Source organism: Ascaphus truei, chromosome 14, assembly GCF_040206685.1.
Source record: "Ascaphus truei isolate aAscTru1 chromosome 14, aAscTru1.hap1, whole genome shotgun sequence".
NCBI lineage: Eukaryota > Metazoa > Chordata > Amphibia > Anura > Ascaphidae > Ascaphus > Ascaphus truei.
Genome location: NC_134496.1, coordinates 4086560 through 4104450, shown reverse-complemented (window position 1 = coordinate 4104450; position 17891 = coordinate 4086560). Strand labels below are relative to the sequence as shown.

Sequence of the window (17891 nt, the reverse complement as noted above, 5' to 3'; positions counted from 1 at the left end):
TTCTCCAGATGCTGTACGCCTCTGCAGAGTGTCTGGTGAAGATCAATTGGTCCCTGACGGCACCTTTTGTGTTTGGTCGGGGAGTACGTCAAGGGTGCCCCCTGTCTGGGCAACTTTACGCGCTGGCCATTGAGCCCTTCCTCTGCCTACTGAGGAGGAGGCTCACCGGGCTGGCGCTGCGGGAGCCCGACATGCGGGTAGTCCTGTCGGCTTATGCCGATGACATGCTCCTTGTGGCCCAGGACCTAGATGATCTAGAGCGGGCGCAAGCGTGCCAAGAGGTCTACACCGCGGCCTCTTCTGCTCGGATCAACTGGTCTAAGTGCTCCGGCATTTTGGTGGGTCCCTTACAGGTGGACTCTTTGCCCCCCACGTTTCGTAATGTCTCGTGGGGGAGCGATACTCTCAAATATCTGGGAGTCTACCTGTCTGCTGCGGAGATCCCGGCCCCAGAAAACGTCAGTGATCTTGAGGAACGAGTCATTGCTCGTCTGGGGTATTGGGTGTATCTGTCGAGAATGCTTTCCCTCAGGGGAAGAACCCTGGTGATCAACCAGCTGGTGGCCAGTCAGCTATGGCACCGGCTGATAGCCATGGGTCCGACCCCCGAATTTATCAACAAGATCCAGAGGAGGTTGATGGATTTTCTCTGGATGGGGAAGCATTGGGTCTCTGCGGGAGTTGCGTGCCTTCCTTTGGAGGAGGGTGGACAGGGAGTGATGTGTGTCCGCTCCCAGTTACACACTTTCCGCCTCCAATACCTGCAGAGATACCTATTCGCAGATCCGTCTCCGCAGTGGTGCCAGCTGGCAACCAGTTTCTTTCGCCAGCTGCGCCATATGAGGTATGACCGGTAACTGTTTATCATCAGGCCCGAGGGTTTAGGTAGAGACCTCTCGGAGCTGCCGGCATACTACCGGGACTTAAGGCCTGGAAACTGGTCTCTGCGACCAGGAAGGAACAGGCGATGGGGGTTCATTTCCTCGCCGAGCCCCTGCTGTATAATCCGGCAGTGGGGGCTCGGATGTTGGATTCACCCTCTATTTGCCGCCGGCTAATATTGGCGCAGGTGACCAGAGTCGGGGATCTCCTGGACTTTGAGCGGCGTGACTGGGTTAGGGCAGAGGTGCTCGCGCCCCGTATGGGTCTGCGTACTGCCCGCGTCCCTCATCGTTTGATCCGGGAGATTAAAGATGCCATCCATCCCGACTCACGCACCTTCATTGAGGGAGTATTGCAGACCGGAGAGCCTTGTCGACCTATCAACTTCAGCTCTCCGGATCTTTGCGTGGAACCAAAGCCACGGCAACCCCCTTGGGCTCCTCTTTCCCCCAACCTCAGCAGGTTGGGGGATATGTCCCCGGCATGTTTCCGCGGCATGCCGAGGAAAGTCCTGTATTCTCTGGTGCTCCATATAGTGCACTACCTCGCCCTTGTCACCCGCCCTTATACTATCTGGAGGCGGGTATTTCCTGCGAACGAGGGCGAGAGACCCCGGTGGAAGGAACTCTATTCAGGCTTGGTTCCCCGTCCCGCCGTGGATTTAAGTTGGAGGGTCATCCACGGTGCACTGAGCACAAGAGAGTATTTGGCACACTTCACGGACTCCCCCGCCGCCTGTCCCTTTTGTGGCGAGCTGGAGTCCGTATATCACATTTATTCGAGTTGCGCCAGACTGCAGCCCCTCTTTTCCTTCTTGAAGAGCCTTCTCCTGCAGTTCTGGGTACACTTCTCCCCTCATCTTTTTATTTTTGGGTGCCCAGTGTCCCGGAACGATAAGCCTAGGGATCTCCTGGTCAACCTGCTCCTGGCATTGGCTAAGGTAGCCATTTGTAAAACCAGGAAGCAGGTTTTGGAGGGGGGGGTCCCAACAAACATCGTGGCCATGTTCCGGGCGCTGGTGCACTCCCGTATTCGGGCAGAGTACTCGTACGCCGAGTCTACTGGGACGGTTTCAGAGTTTGCCTCCCAGTGGGCGTGAGGCGGGGTGCTCTGCTCGGTATCCCCCATCAAGGGTTCTTTAGAGTTAACCCTTCTGCTTTAAGTGCACTTCAACAGTGCACTTGTTGGTCTTCTTTTGAATATTTGTTTGACTGGTTTTTCTTTGTTCCACTTGGCAACAAGTAGAATTGCTGTTCAACTGAATTGGCCGGCTTTGCCGGCCAATCAGTTTTAAACCAGATCAAAATAGACCCACTTCTCTCTCTACTCCTCCCCTCTCTGTCATTGGTGCACCTTCCTTTATAATCCCTGTCTGTCCACTTCTTCCCCGCTCTGCATAGTTCCTGTTTCCCTGTGTGTACCTGACCTATGCTTTGCTCTCTCTGTTTACTCTCTGCTCCTGTGTTATATTGGATCTCCCTGGTTTTGACCCCTGCTCGTCCTGGACTTCTCTGCTCTCTGGTATCCCTGTGAACACTGCTACGCCTTCTACTACGTTAACCTCTGGACTCCTGAATCTGGCACACGGACACGACTACTCTCTTGGAAATTTCCAAGCGTTGCAAGTATACCCTAACAACTCTTTCTACAGGCCCAGCAACGCTATACCACACTCCGGGCTCGCTCCCTTTTGCTGTGGGGGGGGGGGGGGGGTGGTATCATACCGTCCCCACCTCAGTACTGGTGTCTAGCTTGGTCTGCGGGCATACCGGCGTGACATTATGCAGAGCCCAACAAATGCAGACCCCCTGAGGTGGCTACAGTATTCGAGATAACTATCCCCCTAGAGGCCTTTCAACTCGTCAGTGATCAGCTGTCCACTGTCTCCCAACAATTGTCCACCTTGTTCCGTCAGGAAAGTTCCACGGCTTCTGCGCCAACAATGGTGACTACCTACGCCAGTCCTGTTCCACGGATTCCCTCTCCTTATCGTTATGATGGTAACCCCCTCAATTGCCGTGTTTTTTTAAACCAATGTGAGGTGCAGTTTGAGATGTCCCCCTCCCTGTTTCCTACTGGTCGTGCTAAAATTGCGTACATATATGCTCTGCTGACCGGGGACGCTCTTGTCTGGGCATCCCCCTTATGGGAGCGTAGATGCGAAATAACGCAAGATTACCCTTTATTCAGACGGGAATTCCAACTTGTGTTTGATAACCCCGCACGGCGCAAGACAGCCGCCTTTTCCCTCTTTCACATTTCTCAGGGCCGAAGATCTGCTGCCACATACACCATCATGGTCCGTACACTGGCGTCCGAAGTTCAATGGAATGATGAGGCCCTCGCCGCCGCGTACTGGCACGAACTCTCTGATAATCTGAAGGACGATCTAGCTACCCTTGCCCGGCCTACGTCTTTGGAGGAACTAATCGCCCTGAGCGTACGCATGGATCAGCGTACGCAGGAGCGACGTCACGAGAGACACTGTACCCATTCTTCTCCCTCTGTTCTTTCTCCCAGGTCACCCACTACTCCTCTCCTGGCCCTTGAGGCACCAGAACCTATGCAGGTCGGCAGTCAACAACTCCAGGCAACCGAGAGAGTGCAGCGACGCCAGAACCGGCTGTGTTTCTACTGTGCTTCCTCGGAACATCGTCTCCAGAATTGTCCCTTGAAGCCGGGAAACAGGCGCACCCAGTAAAGGTAGAGGGGCTTCTACTGGGTACTGTCTCTCCTAACCCCTCTCCTCCTGAAACCCCCCAAAGAAGTTTATGCTACCAGTCACGTTGGAGGGTCCCAACCTTCTCGTAAAGGTTGACGCGTTCATCGATTTCGGATCGGGCGGTAATTTCCTGGACCAGCAGTTCGCAGTGGATAATCTGATTCCCATGGTCAGAAGGAAGAGCCCTGTTGGCCTCGAGGCCATCGACAGACGACCACTCCAACCGGCCTTCATCATTTGGGAGTCGGTTCCCCTTACCTTGACCCTGGCTGATGGCCACAAGGAGGTAATTGTCTTTGACGTTTTCGAATCCCCTTCCGTACAAATTATTTTAGGATTGCCTTGGCTTCAACTCCACAATCTGCGCATTGACTGGACTGGAACCCTACCCATCCAGTGGCCCTCGTCCGCAGAAGTTGTTCCTACGGAGCCCCCCATGGTTGTGCTTGCCGGCCTGGACTCTGTACCTGCTGATCGGTCGCCCCTGCCTGCTGTGTACCACGAGTACTTGGACGTTTTTAACAAGGTACAAGCAGAAGTCCTTCCCCCCCACCTTCCGTATGATTGCCCCATCGACCTCATTCCGGGTACCGTCCTGCCGAAGTCTACATCTTATCCACTCTCCATCCCGGAGACCGAGGCCATGACTACTTATATTCAGGAAAACCTGGGAAAAGGATTCATCCGCAACTCTACCTCCCCTGCCGGGACTGGCTTCTTCTTTGTGAAGAAGAAGGATGGTTCACTGAGGCCATGCATTGACTTCCGCGGACTCAATAAGATCACGGTGAAAAAACGGTACCCCCTCCCGCTCATCTCTGAGCTGTTCAACCGTCTTTAAGGGGCCTCAATTTTTTCAAAACTTGATTTAAGGGGTGCCTATAATCTCATTCGCATAAGAGAAGGAGATGAGTGGAAAACAGCGTTTAACACATGTTCGGGACATTATGAATATCTTGTTATGCCGTTTGGGCTGTGCAACGCCCCGGCTGTATTTCAGGAATTTATGAACGACATCTTCCGTGATGTATTGGGAACTTTTGTCATTGTCTATCTAGACGACATTCTTATTTTTTCTAAAAATCTGGAGGAACACATTCAACATACCAAACTTGTGCTCTCCAGGCTTCGTTCTAATCGTTTATACGCCATGATGGAGAAGTGTCTGTTTCACCAGACGTCCACAGCTTTCCTTGGCTACATCATCTCCAGTCAAGCTTTTTCCAGGGACCCAGAGAAACTGAACGCGGTCCTCGACTGGCCAATCCCTAATTCGCTCAAGGCCGTGCAACGTTTTCTTGGCTTTGCCAATTACTACAGGAAGTTTATAAAAAAAAATTCTTCCATTGCTCTTCCCATCACCGCCTTGACCAAAAAGGGCGCCGACGTCTCATCCTGGTCACCTGAGGCCATTTCAGCATTTGAGATTCTCAAGAAGGCTTTCGTTTCTGCCCCCATCCTTCGTCATCCTTATACAGTACCTCCCTCCCCTTTACTCTGGAGGTTGACGCCTCAGATGTAGGAGCAGGCGCAGTTCTTTTCCAGAGGACCTCCCCCCAGGAGAAACTCCATCCTTGTGGTTTTTTTTCGTGGAAATTCTCTACAGCAGAGAGGAATTACGATGTCGGTAATCGTGAACTTTTGGCCATCAAGTTGGCTCTCCAGGAGTGGAGGCATCTTTTGGAGGGTTCCAAAGAACCAATCGCTATCCTCACTGACCACAAAAATGTGTTATATATTGAGGGGGCTCGTCACCTGGGCTCCCACCAAGCTCGCTGGTCACTCTTTTTTTCCCGCTTCAACTACACCATTTCTTATATTCCCGGGACTAAGAATGTTAAAGCGGACGCCCTTTCTCGTCAGTTTGCCTCTGAGACTGAAACTAAAGAAATCCCGGAACCTATTCTGCCACCCAAATGCATAATTTCTGCCAACAACTTCGATGTATTGGATGAGATCAATAAGGCACAAGCGCATATTCCCAGCAGGTTCAGGGTACCAGAAGGACGTCTCTACGCAGCTCCACGTTTTCGCCATAAAGTGTTACTTTGGGGACATTCCTCTAAAGCAGTTGGTCATCCAGGCTTCAAAAGAACGGCAGATCTCATTAAACTGACTTTTTGGTGGCCTAAAATGAATCAGGACGTTCTTAAATTTACCGCCGCCTGTCCTGTATGTGCTCAGAGTAAAACTCTTCATCAGAAACCTTCTGGACTTCTTTTACCACATCCCATCCCTGAACAACCATGGAAACACATTTCAATGGACTTTATTGTTGAACTGCCTATTTCCAAGGGGATGAACACTATTTTGATCGTGGTGGACAGGTTTTCAAAGCAGGCACATTTTATTCCCCTCAAGGGACTTCCCAACTCCGCCACCTTGGCAGATGTATTTTCCAAAGAGATCTTCAGGTTGAAGGCGTTCCCATTTCTATCATCTCGGATCGTGGATCCCAGTTCATCTCAAAATTCTGGCGGGCCTTTTCCCAAAGATTGGGTATCTCTCTCTTGTTTTCCTCCGAATACCATTCACAAACCAACGTTCAAACCGAAAGGATGAACCAAACTCTTGAACAGTACCTTAGGTGCTTCATTTCTGACTCACAAGATAATTGGGTGGATCTTCTACCATGGGCCGAATTTGCCATAAATTCTTTGAAGAACGAGTCTACTCAGGAGTCTCCCTTCTTCATCAATTGTGGTTTCCATCCCAGTAGTCTCCCTCTCTCACCGTCTCCTTCTGGTGTTCCTGCAGCCGATTCTCATATCACCAACTTACAAGAATCCTGGAAAAAGATCCTCAAGTCCCTGCGGACTGCGGTGGTCAAACAGAAGACCAAGGCTGACTGCCACCATCAAAGGGGTCCCTCCTTCAATCCTGGTGACCTGGTCTGGCGGTCTTCCAGAATCATTAGGCTCAAAACCCCTTCACCCAAGCTGTCCCCTAGAGTCTTGGGACCATTCAAAATTTTGGAGAGGGTTAACCGGTAGCCTATCGTCTCGATCTTCCCCCTACTATGAAAGTTCCATCCGTCTTTCATGTTTCCCTCCTTAAAATTTTTATTTCCAGTTCTCATTTCCCGGATCCCTTGCGGAGACCCAATCCAGTGTCCACCCTTGGCCAACAGGAGTACGAGATACAGTCCCTCATCGACTCTCGTCTTTCTAAAAACAAACTACAGATTTTGGTACACTGGAAGGGCTACGGGCCTGAGGAACATTCCTGGGTACCTGCACATCACATCCACGCCCCAAGACTTCTTTCCGTTTTTCACCGGAAGTTTCCCCTCAAGCCGTGGTTGGATCACTCGGAGATTGATCCTCAAGGGGGGAATACTGTGACGACTCAGGAGATTCCTTCCCTTCCTGGTCCCTCTCTCCCGTCCCCTGTTGTCCTTCCTGCTCCTTCCCAAGCCTCTCCTGCACCCTCCACCTCTCTCCCTTTGCCGCAACACGTACCCTGCAGGTCTCGCATACCCACGCGGTCCCTGAGTCCCTGCTACGATCCTCCCCATTCCCTCTCTCCTGCAGTGCCCACATCACCTTCCCCTGTGGTGGTATCCGTCCCGTTGCCTCCTCCCTGCGTGGTACCTGCAGCACGGCGTTCCGCGCGCCTGGTGACGCGTCCGACTCGTGCGCTCCCGCAGTCCATGGCGGGTGCACCCACTAGTCCCTCCGCTGACTTACCTGATCCTTCCACCCTACCTTTGCTCGCTATCGAGCGGGCGCAGCGCGCGTTCCCCTCCTCTTGGCTTCCTTCCCCTCCGGCGGTCTTCCCTTGCACCGTGCGGGCCGCTCCTGTGTTGCAGCCAGTGCGCGCGCATCCCCAGCTTACAGGGGGCACGCGCACTTACTCCTCTTATCAGACTTCCCCTGTCTCCACCTCCCAAGCTTCACAGGCCACTCCTCTGACTGCCCCTTCTGTCTCCTCTTCTCTCCCTGACCTATCTCTATCTTCTCCCACTTCTCTCTCTACTCCTCCCCTCTCTCCTATTGGTGCACCTCCCTTTATAATCCCTGTCTGTCCACTTCTTCCCCGCTCTGCATAGTTCCTGTTTCCCTGTGTGTACCTGACCTATGCTTTGCTCTCTCAGTGTACTCCCTGCTTCCTGCTCCTGTGTTATATTGGATCTCCCTGGTGTTGACCCCTGCTCGTCCTGGACTTCTCTGCTCTCTGGTATCCCTGTGAACACTGCTACGCCTTTTACTACGTTAACCTCTGGACTCCTGAATCTGGCACACGGACACGACTACTCTCTCGGACATTCCCAAGCGTTGCAAGTATACCCTAACAACTCTTTCTAAAGGCCCAGCAACGCTATACCACACTCCGGGCTCACTCCCTTTTGGTGTTGGTGGGTGGTATCATACTGTTCCCACCTCAGTACTGGGGTCTAGCTTGGTCTGCGGGCGTGACAGTGGGATTCTCATTCCTGCTCATTATTGCAACTATGAAGTTTAGAAGTACTAACAGTAAACTGTACTTCAATAACTATACCTTGTTTACCCGCTTCCTTGTTCAAACTGCTTCTGGATCTAACTGTACACTTCAAACAACCAGCACTTAAATCAACCACACAGATCAGTATACGCAATGATTTTGGAGGCCCAAATCAGTAGAAATGATTTTGTAACCTTTTCTAGACTGATGAGCATCAATAATTGCTTTTCTGAGGTCCTCAGCACTTAGGAAGGGCTAGATCTCATAGCCCAGACCCCAGTAAGTGTGTATATTTCTGTATTTTGTGTTTTGTTGTATTTTCGAGATTTTATCCAAATAAACCCCATTTTATTCCACTGCCTTGTTTTTCCTATTGACTGATCCCAGAAATATAAATGCGTTAAGAGACCTGGTCTACCATGACAGGACCCCTGGATTAACTCCTCATAATATCAAATCCCAATTAAAGTTATGTCCCAAGATCAGAGGATAAAACCCCACCCACCCTCGTAGACCCATCCACAATTTATATAAATAAGAAAAAGGCTTATTATTAAGATGTCAATCCATTGAATGCCTTAGCTGAATGTTGACTTGCAAACTGTATGTATCCAATTATTATGTTATGATTTCTCTCCCCACCTCTTTCTGTACCCCCCACTCCCCCTGGATAAAACAATAATAAAAAGTATATAAAGTCCCTGGATTGTATGTCCAAGTTAGTCTAATCTTTCCATAGACATTTAACAGAAAACGATGGAACAAGGTTCTTGGACCAGTGCTACCCAGTATTGGGTATAAACAGCATATGACTGAAGCTGTAATTAAATGCTTTGGTAGAGACCCATACAGAGTGAGAAAGATGATGCAAAACAATGACATGTATAATCTTCAAGGCTCATAGATTGGGGTAAATGTATACTTGCTACGGGGGATAATGCAGCCAGTGGCAGCCTAACCGGCAATAATGGCTGGTTCTCCTCCATGTTCTCAGGAACAAATACCCTTAGAGCTGAATAGTGTGTCATCTTCATATAGGTACGTGAACCAACAAATGACATGTTGAGCTACTCACTGTGTGGTCTCAACAGGAACCACACCTCTGAGGAATGATGCAATAGAATAATCCAGGATAGGAAAAACGGAGCACAGAAGGCAAAAAACGGGGGCTATGCACAAGCCAAATAGGTTAAAAACAATTCGAAGACCTTAATGTGGAAATATAATGGGACGAGTGGGAGGATATCTGGGAGTCGGCAGCCAAAACCTCAATTTGTACAATAACAAAAGAAAACATCTACAAAATTCTATTTCAGTGGTACCTAACTCCTAGCAGGCTGAGCCAGATCTTCCCTGGAACACCAGATATATGTTGGAGGGGGTGCGGTTCTAGATGAGATATGGCTCACATATGGTGGACATGCCCTCCGGTGCAGAACTTTTGGGTCATGATCCAGAATATAATCCTGGAGGTTACGGAACTAAGGATCCCCCTGGACCCGCTGATCTTTGTACTGGCATAACCAGTAGTGGATATTCCCTCCCCCATGAAGAAATTAATATCTTTCATCCAAACCGCGGCGAGATGCTCCGTAGCTGCGGCTTGGAGAAAAATTAACACCCCATCCCAAGAAACAGTGTACAAGAGGATAAACGAAATCAAGAACATGGAAAAGTCGACTGACCACCTAAACCAAACTACTGAGCGGTTCTATAGAATATGGGAGCCTTGGCTCCAAAGTTAGGAAGATTAAAGGAAGCAAGGCCCCAGGCCCACTCACCCTATTAAGTTCCCCTCCCTACCCACGTTTCCCCATTTCTCTCCCCTCCCCCCCTGATATTCCACTCTTTCTTCCATCTTATCTTATACACAGGAAAGCCAGGGGAGCGGTTGTACCTTAAAATAAAAACAAAATCTACATAGTGTAAAAATGTTAACACAATGAAGTGGTTTCTAAGAAGCTTAGAAAACTTGGTGTAAGGCTATGTCACGTATAGCCAACAAACCGATGTGGTTAAGACCACAGGAGGAGCTAAGATCTCAAGCAGAGAAAGATAGACAAAGTCAAGGATAAAATAAACACTTTTATCCACACACGAGTAAATTGGAGGCTTACAAGATCCAAAAGGATAATCAGCATAGGGAGGTTGTTACAAGTCAGATCTGTCCAGGGGCATGCTTGGAAAGCATAGCAGACCTCATCTTCTGAACCAGTGCCTCTCTGGGAAAAATCCATAGCATGTGGTGCAAAGAGAACTTTGAGCCTGTGACGTCATCTCCAACCGGCCGGAATCGCGGAAGTGACGTGACGGCTGTTCGAGACACAGTCGGGTTGGCGTGCAGCAGCAGCAGCGACGTGAAGTGATCGGAAGATCACCTACTCCCTATGCTGATTATCCTTTTGGATCTTGTAAGCCTCCAATTTACTCGTGTGTGGATAAAAGTGTTTATTTTATCCTTGACTTTGTCTATCTTTCTCTGCTTGAGATCTTAGCTCCTCCTGTGGTCTTTACCACATCGGTTTGTTGGCTATACGTGACATAGCCTTACACCAAGTTTTCTAAGCTTCTTAGAAACCACTTCATTCTGTTAACATTTTTACACTATGTAGATTTTGTTTTTATTTTAAGGTACAACTGGCTTTCCTGTGTATACTGTTTCTCTGGACCTTGAAACAGTCCATCTAAGGGTTTGAGTGATTTATTGTACCCATATTGCACCTGTTGATTGTATATTTATTTGTATATTTATCACTTTGCACCTTTGTATATTTTATACACATACACTTTTGTAGTTTAAGTATTAGAGCGCCATCTACTGTTTGTTTTCCATCTTATCTTCTCTGGATACAGAGTGGCGGTCAGCGCAAGATGTAAATATCGAAAAAATAAATAAAGAGACAATAGTAAACACAAATAATAAGTGTATGTATTGAATAAACACAATATGTCTTCATGTGAGGAGGGGGGGGCTGGAAGGGGAGGGGGGGGGGGAAAGGGGCAGAGGCAGGTGTCTTGTTGTATACAACAGTATATATATATATCTCTCAATAACTCACACGGCCTAGTGTGAGACCCTTCCCTCAGAGGCGGATGCTGGAATAGGCAGCTGAATATGAATATTACAGCAATGGGATATAAATAAATATATAAGAGAACAACTCACACGGCCTTGTGTGAGCTCCTTCCCTCAGTGTAAAAGTAGAGTGTTGTCTGTCTGATGGTAATCAGTCACGTCTCCTCCTTATTACCCCACAGTGGATATAGAGTGCGGATGGCTCCTCTCCCAGATGCCCAAATACAGGAAATGGGCCGAGCCTTGTGTGAATAGAAATTTTGGTGTGTTGTCTTAATTGTAGGTTGAAACAATTTCTTATTTTGTGACCTGTGAAACTTTTGGCCAATGAGAGTCGTGTGGTCAGCCTCCCACACGACTCTCGGCGCCCCAGCTTTGTTTTTGTTCTATCTTATCTTCTCTATCCACTCTGTAATTTATCTACTAGACTGTAGTCTCTAGTGTTATAAGTCACGATGGGAATAATATGAACACAACCAATAGATCTGGAGATACTCAATTCATATATTGATTTTAAATGTGAACAATGATGTTATACCAATACTCCCTGTACCTGTTGTATCGGTTTCACTCCGACTCTCCCTTCTGTAAAGTACACATTTATGTATGTCCCAAAAACTGCAATAAAAAATCGGAAAAAATAAATGATTGGAATTGGGGTGACATCATGGAGTGCGGCATGGAGTGCGGCATGGAGTACTCCCCCCATGCCGCCCTAATTCCAATAGATGTAAACCTATTTGGCTTGTGCATAGCCCCCGTTTTTTTGCCTGCTGTGCTCCGTTTTTCCTATCCTGGATTCTTCTATTTAACAGAAAACAATTGCCATGACCTGTGACAGAGGAGGGAAATGTAATATTACCTAAATACTTCCTATAGCTTGGGGAAACTACTCAATCTTGGACTTTCAAAAATTATTTTTGTAACCTGAAAAAAGGTTGTGCCTGCAGACAGATGGTTACGGCATCAGTGCTGCTCGTGAACCTGATCATGCCGGGAGTGTCAGAGTATACTAGGTAGGCCCCAGCCATTTACAACTAATCCATATGCCCCGAAACCTGTTGCCTGTTCCATTGTGGGGCAGCCGGCGTACTGATGGGAGGATGAGGTCGACCACCAGTACTTGGACAAACTGGTCAAGTGAAGGTACACCCTAGTTCTAAGCTTAGAAGAATCTGGGACACATCATCCACTTGCAGGTTGAGACCAAGGAATCACATGTTAGGGTGAAGTTAGTTGCTGCTGTTGAAGATGTATTTATTCTTAAATAGGCCCTGGAACCCATTTCTTTTATCCGCCTGCTCCTCCGCTCACTGCTCTGCCCAGGAACCTGTAGCCACCACACAATCGCCCCTATGGAACAAATCTTGCCACCCATACCCCCTAGTGAAGAGGGTTACATAGATCTATCCATCCACATCAGAGTTCTGTCTTTGCTCTATGCAGTCTCCCTCATGAATAGGGAGAGTGACCACATTTTTCCTATTATGTATTATCTCTTGCTCACTCTCTCTCTGCCGATCTGTATATGGTGGTACCTCAATGCGCTTTTCTAGTTCCTCTGTCTAAACATTTACTTTATTGACTAGGTGTTATCATTTTGCATTGGCAATATAGAAGGTTCATGAGAGCGGTTATGCTAAATAGTAGTGAGGCACAGAGGTGACAGTCTGGATTTATTTATTTTTTATATCGTACAGTGATTTCCAAAAAAAGAACTGGAGGATTTTACAATGAGTTGTGTGATCAGGATGGCGATAAAGAAAAAGTAATCTGTACAATATAAATAGAAATGTACATATTTATTGTTGCTCATGCAAACATTCCTGGTTTAATAAAACCTGCTGGATGAGCAGCTGCAGCCTTCGCTAGGAATAAAGTGGGCAGTGGTTGGCAGAGACGCGGACATCATGAAAGTCGTCTATACGGAGTTAGGAAATGCTCTGGTGCTAAAAGACATCATGGAATGAGGCTCAGGGGCAGGAAAGGCTGATGTGTAAATGTGCTGGGTGGGGGGGGGGGGTAAATGTCCTGGGGGTTTGTGTAAATGTGCTGGGGGGGATGGGATTGGGGCGATGTGTAAATGTGCTGGGGGGGATGGGGGCGATGTGTAAATGTGCTGGGGGGGATGGGGGCAATGTGTAAATGTGCTGGGGGGGATGGGGGCAATGTGTAAATGTGCTGGGGGGGATGGGGGCGATGTGTAAATGTGCTGGGGGGGATGGGATTGGGGCAATGTGTAAATGTGCTGGGGGGGATTGGGGCGATGTGTAAATGTGCTGGGGGGGATGGGATTAGGGCAATGTGTAAATGTGCTGGGGGGATTGGGGTTTGTGTAAATGTGCTGGGGGGGATGGGATTGGGGCAATGTGTAAATGTGCTGGGGGGGATTGGGGTTTGTGTATATGTGCTGGGGGGGATGGGATTGGGGCAATGTGTAAATGTGCTGGGGGGGTGGGGGCGATGTGTAAATGTGCTGGGGGGGATGGGGGCGATGTGTAAATGTGCTGGGGGGGATGGGGGCGATGTGTAAATGTGCTGGGGGGGATGGGGACGATGTGTAAATGTGCTGGGGGGGATGGGGGCGATGTGTAAATGTGCTGGGGGGGATTGGGGCGATGTGTAAATGTGCTGGGGGGGATTGGGGCGATGTGTAAATGTGCTGGGGGGGATTGGGGCAATGTGTAAATGTGCTGGGGGGGATGTGTAAATGTGCTGGGGGCGATGTGTAAATGTGCTGGGGGTGGGGGCGATGTGTAAATGTGCTGGGGGTGGAGGTGGGGATGTTTAAGCTTAAGGGGTCTGCAATGAAAGGACCGGGCGTGCTTGGTATGAGGGATGTTCTGCAGGAACACAGTGTGGAAAGTAGTCACTGTGATGCACTGCAGCTACCTGGGGCTAACCCTTTCACTGGCAGTGATTAAAGTAAAGGGAAAGATGGTCTGTGGCTCTCTTAGCAGGGACCTGGATCCCCCACGTTGTGTTGCAGGCGGAAGGCGATATACACACGTCACATCGTGTGCTGCTCGCCTGTGAAGTTCTGCATGGAGGCGAAACCCATGGAGGGGTCATGACGAGAACGGAGAACCAGCGAGGTATTCACTCCCAGAAAATGCGCCAAAGACTGTGGGTCAGAGAGAAACGGGTTAATAGAAGCCCTGCTAATGCAAAGCGCTTGTATAGAGCAATGTGCACGGCTTTGGAGATCTCTGTATATTTTGAGTCCTGTCCGGACTAAAACCTGCATGATTTGCAGAATTCTGAACCAAAAGAAATGTGACATTTTATTGGAAATGTTATGATCTCCATTGAGATCTGATAACACTGATCTGACACCGACAGTGACACTGTCTCCAAATCAGTGAGATGTAATCATTTTTATATACTACTAGCTGTGTACAAGGTGATGTATACATGTGCATATAACACTAGCAGTGTACAAGGTGATGTACATGTGCATATAACACTAGCAGTGTACAAGGTGATGTATACATGTGCATATAACACTAGCAGTGTACAAGGTGATGTATACATGTGCATATAACACTAGCAGTGTACAAGGTGATGTATACATGTGCATATAACACTAGCAGTGTACAAGGTGATGTATACATGTGCATATAACACTAGCAGTGTACAAGGTGATGTATACATGTACACATAACACTAGCAGTGTACAAGGTGATGTACATGTGCATATAACACTAGCAGTGTACAAGGTGATGTATACATGTGCATATAACACTAGCAGTGTACAAGGTGTTTTATACATGTGCATATAACACTAGCAGTGTACAAGGTGATGTATACATGTGCACATAACACTAGCAGTGTACAAGGTGATGTATACATGTGCATATAACACTAGCAGTGTACAAGGTGATGTATACATGTGCATATAACACTAGTAGTGTACAAGGTGATGTATACATGTGCATATAACACTAGCAGTGTACAAGGTGATGTATACATGTGCATATAACACTAGCAGTGTACAAGGTGATGTACATGAGCATATAACACTAGCAGCGTACAAGGTGATGTATACATGTGCATATAACACTAGCAGTCTACAAGGTGATGTATACATGTGCATATAACACTAGCAGTGTACAAAGTGATGTATACATGTGCGTATAACACTAGCAGTGTACAAGGTGATGTATACATGTGCATATAACACTAGCAGTGTACAAGGTGATGTATATATGTGTATAGAACGCTAGCAGCGTACAAGGCGATGTACATGCATATAGTTACATAGTAGATGAGGTTGAAAAGACATGCATCCAACAAGTTCAAACTATGCTAAATTTAGACGACTGATACTTTATCCTATATCCGTACTTACAGTATATTGATCCAGAGGAAGGCAAACATAAAACCCCAGTGTCATATCATCCAATGATATCTCAAAAGGGGAAAAATTAATTCCTTCCCGACTCCAAGAATTGTCAATCAGATTATTCCCTGGATCAACATCCTTCCCATGTATACTTATTTGGTATATCCCTGTATACCTTTCCTTTCTAAAAAGATGTCCAACCTTTTTTTTGAACAAATCTACTGTATCTGCCATCACAGTCTCTGTCACGGGAGACCAGCACTTTTAACTTTTTTTAACCGGGATCATTCACTAGGCAAAACAAGGTAGTGGAATAAAATGAGGTTTATTCGGGTAAACCCGCGTAAACACAATGAATATACAAAATACAGACGAAATACGCACTTACTGGGGGCCTGGGGGTGAAAACCTGGCTCAAATAGGTGCAGGACGCCTGCTTCGGAAGGCTTACCCTGACCGTGAAATCAGTCCCGGTTTTCTGGTGCTCTTTTCGGCTAAAACCCTTAGCCACGACCGCTACGCTCTAAAATGAGAACTTGGACCTCGCGTCTGACTTGGTCTCTGCAGGACAGGCTTTCTTAGCTTCAGAAACAAAGCCGGTTGCTCTGCTCTTCGTAACAGAGCAACTTTGAAAAGTCCGCCCGCGCTTCATTGACTCAAGCCACAAGATCGTCTGGTTCTCTGCCAATTCCTTACATACACTCCGCTGTTGTATCTTCAGCATGGAAGTAGGAGGAGCGACCAATCAGAGCATGGGAATTCCTTCCCATCAGCCAATAGAAACAGGGGCTTGTCTCTTGGCTGACGTCAGAGGAGGCGGCATGCCAAGCCGGCTCGAAAAGCCGGGTGGGCTGGAAATATGGATTAGCCAATGGGAAATGCGCCTACGAGCGCCATCTTCCTTCAGTTAACCCATTGCCACCTGCTGGGCAGGCTCCGCCAGGTCTGGCAGATTCAAAAAATGTTCCCACAGTGTGACCTTTGTTCTCCCTTCCTCGCCAACCAAACGGTTTTGTCACCTTTGGACATTCTCCCTCCTTTGAACTCCGATGGATATCCAGACATCCCGGCATCTATATGGATGCCCGGGCTGACTGCATAGATGTTTATAGAAAACGCACCAAACACAATAAAATATGTTTTAATACAGAATATGACTTGGAGGGGGGGCGACGACGACCCATACTTGTGAGAGAAATGGGTTGGGGATATCTGGGCTCGAAAACAAGGAGTCTGGGGGACACTGGGTAGCCCTGGTGTAATTCAAACCACGTCCCGGCAACTCATGCCTGCACACCAGGGAGAATTAGGGGAATACCGGTAACTTCGGCCCCCGAACTCCTGCAAACAAAATAACTGCATTTCCACCTAAAACTTATACTCCTGAAGTTTCATGTTTCTGGGGCAAGGGGAACATGTAAAGTTGAAAAGCAAGGGACACTGACTTTTACAGGTTACATTATATGGCCCGTGGCTCATGGTGCTACTTAGCTGCCAGGGGATCAGTTATCACAGTGAATGCTCTACCATAGAGGTAGGGCTGGAGCTTCTTCAGTGCCCACCCAATTGCTAGGCACTCCTTTTCAATTGTGGCATAAGCCATCTTTCTAGGCAACAGCTTGCGACTCAGGTAGACGATCAGGTGTTCTCCCCCGTCCTCGCCTACCTGGCTTAGTACAGCACTGATTCCATAGTCCGAGGCATTGCTCTGCACCAGGAATCACTTGATTTAGTCGGGGGCTGCCAAGATGGGAGCACTAGCCAGGGCAGACTTCATAGCCTGGAATGCCTCTCCTCAAGTGGGAGACCAGGTAACCAGAATCGTGCGTTTCTTCTGGGTCGTCAGTCAGGGGTTTAGCTAGGGCGCTATACTGGGGCACAAAATTTTCTGTAGTAGCCAGCGGTGCCTAAAAAAGCCATAACCTGTGTCACGGGAGACCAGTACTTTTACACTGAAACCACCGGGATCACTAGCACCAGACAGGACAAAGTTGTTGAATAATGAATGGATGATGGGAGATGGTGGTTCAGTCGGCTCCGTTCCCATCTATCTAGTTGGGGTTCAGGCTAGGGCCAGGATTTGAAGGAGCGGTGGAGCCCCGACGCCTGGCCATGGTTTGAAATACATTCTTACAGACATGGAAATACATTTACACATTCCCTGTTCTTCCCCAGATATTAAAGTACATTTGTCCAAAATAAGCCTTACAAAGGTGGCCAAGTGTGACAGGGTGAAGTCAACCCCTATCAGTTATGCCTGGGAAACATATGTCTGAGTGCTTCATCCAGCACTCATAAGGGTTAACTCAGGTGGAAGCTAGCTAATCAGGATGTAAGCTGACACCTGAGAGCCAGCAAGGTATATAAGGATCTTGTTACCAGCAGTAGCTGCCTGTCCCAGATGAGAGCACATGGATAGATGT

At 48.2% G+C, this 17891-nt stretch overlaps 1 protein-coding gene across 2 annotated transcripts in view; it reads right to left on the bottom strand.

Annotated features, from left to right (window-relative positions):
- Window positions 1–13702: 13702 nt before the first annotated feature.
- ANO7 (anoctamin 7) overlaps window positions 13703–17891 on the bottom strand; it is a 291143-nt gene continuing 286954 nt past the window's right edge. For both annotated transcript variants that reach the window (XM_075569552.1, XM_075569553.1), the window contains one exon: window positions 13703–14247. In XM_075569552.1, the coding sequence (XP_075425667.1) occupies window positions 14134–14247 (114 nt within the window). In that variant the 3' untranslated portion in view covers window positions 13703–14133. The remainder of the gene's footprint in view (window positions 14248–17891) is intronic.